The sequence below is a fragment of the Glycine max genome, chromosome 17, assembly GCF_000004515.6.
Source record: "Glycine max cultivar Williams 82 chromosome 17, Glycine_max_v4.0, whole genome shotgun sequence".
In the NCBI taxonomy this organism is placed as follows: Eukaryota; Viridiplantae; Streptophyta; class Magnoliopsida; order Fabales; family Fabaceae; genus Glycine; species Glycine max.
The window spans coordinates 34,242,540-34,254,186 of NC_038253.2; the positions used below are offsets into that span (position 1 = coordinate 34,242,540).

The 11,647-nt window shown below is 33.0% G+C and overlaps 1 protein-coding gene across 1 annotated transcript; it reads left to right on the forward strand.

The window, feature by feature from the left end:
• The first annotated feature begins 1,346 nt into the window (after positions 1-1,346).
• LOC100819042 (heparanase-like protein 1) lies at positions 1,347-6,628 on the forward strand. Its single transcript, XM_041010991.1, has 8 exons — positions 1,347-1,355; positions 2,922-2,996; positions 3,729-3,788; positions 4,122-4,158; positions 4,368-4,551; positions 5,605-5,769; positions 5,947-6,072; positions 6,210-6,628. Exons 5-8 carry the CDS (start codon positions 4,508-4,510, stop codon positions 6,289-6,291), a joined length of 417 nt encoding a protein of 138 aa, XP_040866925.1. The 5' UTR covers positions 1,347-1,355; positions 2,922-2,996; positions 3,729-3,788; positions 4,122-4,158; positions 4,368-4,507; the 3' UTR covers positions 6,292-6,628.
• Positions 6,629-11,647: the final 5,019 nt, after the last annotated feature.

Genomic DNA, 11,647 nt, shown 5'->3' on the forward strand with positions numbered 1-11,647 from the left:
TAGTGTAGGTAAAAGTAAAAAAATACGTATACCTATAGTTGTTTGTCATAGGTAAAATTTAAAAATATATACTTACTATTATTTGGTGTAGGTAAAAGTCAAAATAACTTCTACTTACAAATGCTTAGTGTTGGTAAAATTTCAAAACACTTATACCTACAATTACTTGGTGTTGGTAAAATCCTATAAAACTTATACCTACGGTCCATTGGTGTCACTACAAGAAAAATAACCTATGCTTACAAACGCTTTTTTCCTACAGACATGAATTAGTGTAGGTAAATCTCAAAAATACTTTTATCTACAACTGACTAATGTAGGTAAAACTCAACCACTTGTACCAATCATTATTTGATGTAGACAAAAGCACAGTATATGCAAAAAAAATCGCGAAAGACATTTAAATGATGTGGCAATATTAGTATTTGTTTGATTAAAAAAATAGAAAGAGAGAAGCTTTTAAAAAAATGAAGATAAAAATAAAATAGTGAGAAAATATATAAATTTCTAAATTATTTAATACAAAATATTCAAAATATAAAATAAAAGTTTCTTGCCCGTACAACAATTTTATTTAACATATTAAAATAATTATTAAAATAAAAGTTTCACTATTTTTCTCATATTAAAATAATTATTTTAACATATTAAAATAATTACTAATATACTGAAGAAAGAGTAATAGAGCCACACTTCAAATCATTTATGTATGTTCATAATCTATTTAAGGCAAAAATTTATAATAAATCTTTTCTTTTGTGGGACTCAATCCTAAATTATTAAAAATATAAAAAAAGATAACATGTAATTCAATTGACACTACTAGAAAAAGCTGTTTTTTCTTTTATAAATAAATAAATAGAATAAAATTAGGGTTCAAAGTGTTGGAGTGAGAAGAGAGCATCGCCTTCAAGTCACTCTCCTATCTCTCCTCCCCCATCCAAGAATGAAAGCTGAAGTGATTGAAGAAAGCAAATAGGGTTCCCGAACCTTCTCACCCTCCTATCTCTCCTCCCAATTTTTCCCCACAGTAGTTGATGAAGTGAATTTCTTTCACGAGGAGAATAGTGGAATACCCTATGAGAAAATACGAGAGGGTTGCTAGTGGTGAAAGAGGATTTGCTCTTCGTTTCTTCGTTGCACACATTCTCTTTTACTATTTCTGCTGAAATTGCACATTTCTTTTGCTTCAGCTTTTGTGAGAAGGCTGCTAGTGGTGAGAGAGGATTTGTTCTTGGAAGATGTTGGCGATTTGCCGAAGTCCGAATACGTGGAATGCGCGAGTAATGTGGATGATGAAAAATCTACTGTTCCGTTAGGGATTGGATTTTCGGACATGGCTTTTGAGAATTGTGGTATGGCTTAATAATCTTACTTTGTAGAACGCTGTTTACTATCTTCATTCAACTCTCGTTCTCATTGAAAGTACACTAAAACGGCATTGCAATCAACTTGCTGGCTTATTAAGTTATTATATTTGTATATTCTTTTTTTCTTGAATTCTTGATTTTTTTTATTTACACCTTAGGTGATCTGATTGAGTTGTAATTAGTTATTATATTGTTATTAGTTTAAAAATTGGGGAAAATCTTTCAGAAGCTCCCTCACTAAACTAGCAAAATTAAATTATTGTTTCTCTAAAATAAACTGAACCAAGCACACTAATATATGGTTTAATGTTTTGTTTTTGTTACTGTTAAAAATATCGGAATATTTTTTCTGGCCCTTGGATGTTCTGTATGTACATCTGCTTCCGTAGGGTCCCTCTGTTTGGATAATTTGTTTGGCCTGTTGATTGAGATGTTTCAATTTTTAAATGAAAAGTTATGACTGTTTGATTGTGGTCATGTTTTTGCCACCTGGTACTTAGCATAGAGCAAGACTGTACCAGGACTGGATTTGTACAAGTGTGGGCGTAATTTTTAAATTATCATACTCTCGTTGAGGACCTTCTCAAATAACTGCAAGTACATATGTCTATGCAAGTACATATGTCTATTGCAGACAATTGGATATCACCATAAGCAGTGGAGGCTTCTGGTTTGTTTAATTTTAGATCTAGTATTTTCTAAGTATAATTGCTAAAAGACATGCATAGACTATTTGATTGATGTTTCTGTTTTCAGTTTTGCTGCTAAGCTTCTACAATTAATTTCCATTACAATGCTAACATTTCCTTTCTTCAATTTTAACTGATAATTGAAGTAGGAATAATCCATTTATCATACTCTAAATATGCTTAGCATTAATGTGACGAAGAATTATGGATGCATTACATGGGACTTGACAAGTTAATTATGGATGCATTACATGGGACTTGACAAGTTCTTGGGCTATCTAATTACTGATTTTCGTTGTATTACTTATTTATTACCCTGTAAATTGGTAATAAAGTTTTATGGTTGAATTCATCAATTTTGATACTACTTAGTTTGATTGGTAATTTAATTTCCAATGAGCAACTTGAGAATGTATTAAGACAAATGCCTGGATTTTGTGGCTCTAGCAATGTGACTCTCGGTGTCTATTTCCCACTTTTGAACTCTTTCCTGTCTACATTACTACTTTATAATTTCTACATTGCTTAAACATGAAAGGAATCTAGATTTTTTTACTGACTGTGGTGCTAAAATATTTTTCCTGATGATGAAGTAATAATTACAAAGCATGATACAGTGTTAACAGTATGATTAGGAATACTTCCCAATAGAGCAGCTCAAACAAGATGACTTTTGTCTTTGCAAAAATTTTTTTTTTGCCCTGCATCTGTATCCATTGTCTTGGTAAGAATGTGTAGTTAACTTTTTATCAAGTGCATGTACTACTGATATATACCTACAGAGAACATGATAAGAACAAAGTGCCAAAGGTAATCATCTTTTACATATCTAAAGTTAGTTTCTTGTTTTCCTAACTCACAGGTATGTAAACATGACCCAAGATATATACCATATTCCTTAATCAAGCCCTTTGGCACAGGAGATAGGCGCTTAGAGGTAAGCTGTCTTTCTATATATTATAGAGTTTTGGATAATTTCATGTTGGTTATTAATTACCACGTAAAATTAAGGACAACTTAAAAATCAAGTTCCTTATATCCTTTCCATCAAGTTTCAAATTAAACAATGGCATATGGAATCTTGTTTTTTTGACATTAAATATAATGTGTTGCAGAATTAACAAAAGAAGTTTTTTTGAAATTTTTTTTTGAAAATTTTTTTAATCTACTTTTTATTTGTTTTTCAGAATTTTTTCTGACATTAAATATAATTTTTTCAGAATCAACTTATAATGTGTTTTTCTGAAAAAAATTTCATCTACTTTTTATTTGTTTAGTCTAAATAAAATATTATAACACGAGACTTATTTTAGGTCGTAGGGAGTAATGTTTTTATTAAAGAAGTTAGGGAGGGAGTAATGCTTTTATTTGTTTAGTCTAAATAAAATATTATAAAGTATTTTGCATTAATAATTTCTCCGTTGATTTGCTTTTATTCTAGTTTAATGTTTTTATTAATAGCAAATAAATTTATCTTTGTTGATTTACTTTTATTTTAGTTTAATGTGACATAAACATCACCTAATAGCAAATAAATTTAATTTTAGTTTATCATGTACTAGTATAATTATACTTCTTTTATGGGCAAACAAATGTTAAATTTTTTTTAAGATACCTGGAACCTTGCTAATTTAGCTTCTTTTTTTTTTTTGTGCAATCAAAATTGGAGTGTCCAATACCTAGAACCTTGCTACTGTTCATATTGAAGGGAAACAATTTTATTCATCGGGTATGTCGTGTTCCATGTCTCCATGAAGTGACATTTTGGTTTGAATTTTACAATGTTGAGTCTTTAAATGATTGCTTGTGTGAGGCTAAAAGAATTCTGCATGACATTGTTTTGAATTAACTATGGCAAACTTAATTCATTGTTTTCTCTTGTTTGGTAATTACATCATATGCGCTAACAAGTAACATCTTGAATTTTCTTGTTGTGCTGCTTGTGTAGACAGCTATTTTCGAATTTATGTTTCCCGTCCACTCCCAATCCACTATGTAGAACCTTGGCAAGCAATCAAGTAATTTTATTCATTGTTCACTTTAATGTGGGTTGATTTTTCAGGACTTGTCTCATCCTTTCCTTGCCAAGGCAATCCAAGGTATGTATATCTGCATTACTTCTATATAAAGTTACTCTGATGACATTCTATTGTACATCACTTCCGAGTAACTGATTAAGAAAATCAGTTACTTTGATGACATTCTGTTGTTTGTGACTGCATAAAGTTATAATGTATTTTATGAATATCTTCTTTGGAATAATTATGTTTAGCATGATGTTATTTGTTTCATAATTGTTGCACGATAGCCCTCAGGCCATTGAGGATAAGACTTGGAGGTTCTTTGCAAGACCAGGTTCTGTATGATGTGGGAAGTTTGAAGTCTCCTTGCCATTCCCTTCAAAAGGTTAAAGGTGGATTGTTTGGATTTTCAAAGGGATGTTTACACATGAAAAGGTGGGATGAGCTGAATCAGTTTTTCTACGAGACAGGGTGAGATATTTTAACATTGAGACTTATTGTTATTTCACCACCTCTCTCATCCCCTCTTCCTTTGAGCCAAAGCAAAAGTATGAAAAATAAAATGAGGTATTTAATTTGGGTACTATAACAAAGTAATAACTTTCATTTGCTCAAGTCACATTTTTAATTCTGATAGCTGCTGAAGGAAGTACCTATTTCTGTTTAAATGTTTTATTCGAGAATACATGCTACAGGACATCCCTTCATTGGTGCATGATGGTCAGTACTTGCAGTCTGAGTTATTTCCTCGACCTCAATTTGGAATTACTCTTTCAACTTAATTGCTTATTCTAATGATGTGCAGTTTATATACTTCCATTGCTGATATAATATAATAATAGCCTCTATAGTTGCATCGGTGAGTTATTTATATAAGCACTTGAGCAGAGGAAAGAGCAATAAGTTCACCAAATCACTACGGTGAAAAAAAATTCAATAATTGATAATAGATGTAATCAATTATTGCTATAATTGAGTATAGGAATGAACGTATCAAGTTAGCTGAAAAGTGATTATAAGATATATTTTGTTTGAATTGTCTAAAAAAATTGTTTATTTTTTTTATAAAAAGATTAGAAAAATAGTATCAAGTTACTTGTAATAGTTGATTTTGTATTTAAAATTTTACTTATTATAAAAAAATTGTACTACAAGTTCCTTTTCCATAAATCAAACTAAAGTGTTAGAAAAAATATCTAATCCAAACATGCTCTAGTAAGTTATACTACAAGGTCCCAAGTAACTTTTCTGTAGATTCCATTCCAAGTAACTAAAGTGAAGGACATGAAAGCTTTTGCTGCATGGTAAAGTAGGTTTGTCTTTTCATATAAAATTAGCTTTGCTTGTTCCATTTGACTCATTGACTGCACTGGCTTTAGGGAATGTTTGGATAGTATATACAACCAATAACCTATGTGGATCAGTAGAGCTGAAATGATACATATTCAATTATTAGCATAGGGGTTGTAGCTTTCATTTTAAATTTTCTTTTGTATATTAAATAAGTATATTTTCAATTGCTAGGACAAATGAAGTGGCTCTCTGCATACATATATTTTCAATTTTCGGAAATCTTTCAAAAACCATTAAAATATATGGTCCTTGCTCTTCTGCATGGGTAGGAGAAGCTGGAGAGGCATACAACAGTGGTGGCAATCATGTTTCTAACAGATTTTTAAACAGCTTTTGGTGGATAAAATTGGTTGTCCAATCCTTCCATCATTTTTTTGTTCTTTTTTAATTTCTAAAGGATGGATTATGATGTTTTTTCTGTTATATTTAGCAAAACATGTTGCTAAATATAAAATTGGTTCTCTTTTAAATTGGTTGTGATTTATTGTAAGTTTTGAAATTTAAATGGCTCAGGTACTTAGATCAATTTGGAATAGCATCCTGCTACAGCACTAAAGTCTATTGCAGGCAGACTTTAATTGGAGGGAACTATGGCCTTCTCAATACCACCACCTTTGCTCCCAATCCTGACTACTACAGGTAAGTACTAATTGAAAATTGCAACAAACAAAAAGAGCATACTTTTTTTTCCTTGAAGGTTACTTGAAGATTTCTGGTGATTATTACATCATGTTTGAACATATCTAATCCTAGGTTCTGGCATAGTTTCTAAACAGTGCAGTTTTGTGGCATCGGTTAATGGGAAAGAAGGTTCTTGCGGTCTCAAGTGATGTTCATATTAAAGACTTTTACCAATAATTAGGAAATGTAAGTAGAAGTTAATGACTTTTACCTACAGTTGAAGATGATAGGTACATATTAAAGAATTTTACCTACAGGTAGGAAATGTTAATGACTTTTACCTACACATTATACATAGTAGGTAAAACCTATAGTGATAGACAATTAGCCGTCATTATACGCCCCCTCAAAGTTGACAGAAGAAACGTTCGTAGGACAAAGTCTATCATACATTTGGCTATGAATTTTTTATTTACAGTGACAGTTTTTGTCTGTAGGTATAGGTCATTTTTCTTGTAGTTTGGTCCTTCAAAGGAGTCCCAAATTAAATAACAATTTGTATCATTCACACAAACAAGGTATACATATACTTATGATCTAATAGCTACATTCAACGATTTTATTACCTTTGTCCGCATCTATATATACTTCCCTAGTGACACTCCAATATTACAAATGATACAACACATATTCCTGCATACCATAAGGGATAAATTTCATAATTGACTGCCCATGGCACAGTTCCCATCTTATGAGAAGAATATATGATGTAGACTGCAAGGCCTACTACTGCAAGCCATCCAAATTTAGTAGGACATCCCCTGGTGTACCATAGTCTATCTTCTTTATGACATTGATCTTGTGGTGTGACTGGAGATCAAACATGTCCCAGGTAAGAGCTGCACACAATAGGTCCAAGTGTTGCAAATCAATAATAAAGATTATAACATTTGTTTGGATAAAAAAAAAACCCTAGTTTCTAGAATTGATCTATATAAGTATACTATTCAAACCTCTGTCATTAGGCTGATCCTAGTTGGTACATTTTGGGTTTAGGTTTTGTAATATTGGTGACTAACTGATAATGAATAAATACGTTCAAGTAATAAGTTGCAGGGGAGAATAATTTCACGATCTAATTAGCTTATTCGCCAATATCATAAACAAATTCATATAATAACAGAACAACGTTACCTTATTGGAAGAAGCATAAAAGCCACAATCTGGAGAAGACTTTAGGCACTTCATGCAATCCCAACATCCCTTAGATCATCCCCATCGTCGGCCGCAAAATAACTAGAAAGGTGGATGCTTCGTGAACCAACAACCGAGAATGCTACTAAGTCACCTGCGACAAACTCAAGATTCAAAGGGCATGACTCAACCTTATCTGATAGCAATAAACACAAGAAAACTGGACTTTTGTGTCCAGAAGAGCACTAAAGAATGCTTTTCTCTGATGATGAGCTAATGCCTAGAGTAGCCTATTTTTTTAGGGAAAGAAGAAACAAAACAAAAACTTACCATAAGATTTTATGTAACTCAAAAAATATCAACAAACTTCAGAACCCTTGAGTGCCATTACATACAAACGCATATAATTATTAATTACACACGAATACAAATGTTAAGCCTTTTTAATCCTAGTATAACATCAAGCAAATTTATCTAGAGCCCAAGTTAAAACACGTGGAAATTACATTTCAAACCTTCATGCAAATTATCAAAGAAAACCAACAACAATTGTTGGGAACTCCAATATTGGGAAATTTACAAGACTAGAAAGAAAGTGTTTCTTGCACAACAGAAATCCAAGAACCTTAGGTTCTATGAATAAAAAAAAGGGAGAGGAGTTAAGTATATGAATGAAGAACTTGAGTAACATGAAGCTTCCTTCGCACATTGTTAGCATGATAAGGACATGGCCTGCCAGGTTTCACTTTAATCCCTGAGCGAAAAAGGAAAAATAAATAAACTAAAGAAGAGTTCAAAATGCTTGATAAGTTGAAACACAACAGTATTGATATAACTTTTTATTATGTTATTCAATCATTTGGTATCATTTTGGGGTAGTCAAGGATGCAGTTGGCATAGAGCCAGCATTTGATATAACATAGACAATATGATCATTGTGTGAAAATTGAAACAAACTCCAAATATAGGAGGCCAAATGAAGGACCAAAGACCAATAGTTAACAAAACTGATATACCTACCATTTGTTTAAAAAATTCAAGATATCCTGGGTAATCGATTGAATGTGTTGAACCTCTATGGCTTAAAAGGTTATACTTTTTAGAGCACGCCCATTTTGTGCAAAATGTCACAGACAAAGAAGACAAACATTTGCCCCTACCACCATGTCTTTCACATTAACAAATCATAGCAACACAAGGAAAACAAAAATTAAGTAATTTCAAAAACAGAAAGGTGACCAGTGCAGCTTTGGCAGAAGTCATACCTAGGTGTCCTGTATCACTCTCTAGTGCTGCTTTGGCAAAAGTCATACCACCACCATATCTGTATCATTATTTAGATCATGAATATTATCAGTATAAATTTATGAAACTTAGGATTATAAGGACTTTCTATGGCATAACCAAAATACCCAGGAATGATCCTTTATGAAGCAATGAATGTCATAGAGATTCAAGAGCTCACAATATATTAAAATAACACAAAATGTTGCAATGCACCCACAACACATCCGCAATGCAAGTCTTGTAAATAAAAAAAATATACCACAGTTGTTCCGCTTAAATGAATGTAAATTATTAACCAAAGTTGTTCATATATCATCTCAATGACAATTTGTCATATATCATCTCAATCACATGTTTTTACAAGCTAAAAAATATGCTGCCCATTTATGTCAAAGTGTTCTGATGGCCTCCACGTCTAACGATGTTGTATCAGAAAACCACTACAAAATTCACAAGCCATGACATAATTAGTAACGATAGCTAATATTAATTAACAAATATTAACCATACTAACAATTTAAATTTGTGTTAGTAAATGTACCCTGTTCCATTCATCCTTCAAACCGCTAGTAACTATACACCACATCTAATGCATCACATAATATCCACACTCGTAGCCTCCGGTTTGAACATGACTCTAAAGTCAACATGCAAAATATGTTCAACATTGAAACCATAGAAAGTTACAAATGTGTTCATTCGTAACATGTATTGATTAAATTTTTACTAACCTTTGTTTCAATCCACCGAGGTGCAACTTCATCAAGCATACCTTTGGATGTATTGGTTATTGCCTTCATTGAACTTGTTACAATAATAACAAAAACTATTAATGAAAATTAAAATCCTTGGCATATATTGTTTGAAAGTTGTACACTAAATCAAATAAGATTCTTAATAAAACTTGTTAATTGCAACTTTTATGTTAACATCAGGCTTCTTCCGCAACGAACAAAACCAAACAACAATGTTTTCCCTTGGACATAGAACAACGAGTTGCCAATGTGCCCTAAAGTCGACAAATATAATTAGGTACTTGAAGATGAAATTATGTTTAGAATGTTCTACAACAATTTAACTTACTGATTCAAATATGCTCCTAAGTAAAGTTATCGTTGCGACTCCTTGACCCATGTTTCAATGTAATGTTGACATTGTTGACGTCTATCCTTAGCATTGTGTATAGACTGAGGCTCAAGGAAACCATACATTGAATCATTACCTTTGCTTGTACTATAGTCATCCATAAACCTGTTGTGAACATTTGACATAAATATTGTTAACCGATTACATTGAAACAAAATTCATTATGAAGTAATAAATCTTGTAATTGAATTTACTTACATCATCCACAGTTGTAGTACAAAAATGTTCAAACACTTATCACTTGATATTATTTCAGTTAGATCAGTATGTGTGATGAAAAAGGCTGATTCCAGGTTTGGAAGCCCATATTCCTCCCATCCCATGACATTTGAATTGACTTCATCTAAACGTCATACAAAATCTTCATCAATTCTCCAAATGGATCCTCTGCAGCACCTATGTTGCACCTCTCAACACGTCCAACCGATTTCACCACATTATTGTGTGAATCCTATATGGTTAATGCCATATCACAATTACAATTATTAGCCTACAGGTATTAACAATAAAAAAATTTGAAAATAAAACATAGGGAAAAAGCAATGTACTTACATTAGATATAGGTTTCACAAGATGCGTTTCCTTCACATATTGAATCTCTGACGTCGAAAATGGTACCTGAGCGTCAGCGTCGTAAACTATAAGAACAGTGACCCTCGGGACATCATCTGCATAAGGGAAATTGTGAATTGTGGCATACTCGTGTACCATCCTCAACAACTATGTACAAGCCCATCCTTGTCATATGAGCAGCAAAAGGATCTTTAGGTAAAACATTTGCAACAACTTTAGCATAACTGCCTTTGGCGCTGACACGTGCACCTAATACCTGAGGGTCTGGCGCTTCTACTAGGGTGAGTTTGGGGAGGCCTTTTGCGATAACTCAATTTTAATCGCCTCCTTCAACTTATTTTTCATTATCTCCAAACTGCGCCTATTATCCTCTTTTACCTCTCTCCTCCACTCTTCCTTAAGGTTCCCTATGATTTCTGCCAATTAATCTGGGGTTATTGTGGTCGAAGAAGTGTTTGAGGCACGCAATGTCTATCCAAAGTACTGACTGATGGTCACACCATGGCCAGCTACACAAACACGACCAGGATGCTCTGGTCGGCCAAGTGCAGTATTCAATATGTCTTGATGACCTTCGGGAATAAAGCTTCCCTACGTGGTTTGTTCCTACAATTCATCTTGTCACAATCAAAACAAATATGTTATGTTGTGAAGTCAGTTAATGGTTCGCATTACAATAATATTAACTCAAATCAACTCATAATTTTGTTAGAGACTTGTTGTGCCGATGTAGATGTCATCTGCCCATATCGCTTTGTACGAGTCATCTTCCACTTGACATGTCTCGCCATCGGGGATGGAGGATCGTTCAGCATTGCTGAATTTTCCATAAACTCAGTTTGCTGATGTTTTCTCTTAATTTTCTCGACCATCAACTTTTTTTCTAAAAGTTCGTAACCCCCACAAGACAGCAAGTGCGGGGAGTCATTGAATTTTTGGATTTCCTGTGCTTTTTTTCGTATTCCTTGTCATCAAGTATAACCACTGTCTACTAAATAATGACTTCAACATAGTTAACGTAAATCAAATGCTATGAAAAACTAGTTACATCAAACCTGCCAATTAGGGGTTTGGCGACTCTCCGCAAATTTTTCCCAAGATTCCACATCCAGGCCATACTTAACAGAAGGATGAACTTTATCCTCACCATCATTGTCAGCATATACATATTTACTGGTGAGGGACGACTTAAATTGCCTCCATCTCATGGAAACCGTTGACATCACCTTCTTCTGTGTGGTTGATCCTTCAGGATGTCAAATTTACCCTAAAATAACAAAAACTGTTTACGTGAACCTCATGTGCGTTGACAACCAAAATTAGCAACTTAATTAAACAAAAATATTCCAAAACTGTTACCTAACTCCACTTACCTAATGTCATCCCATATTAG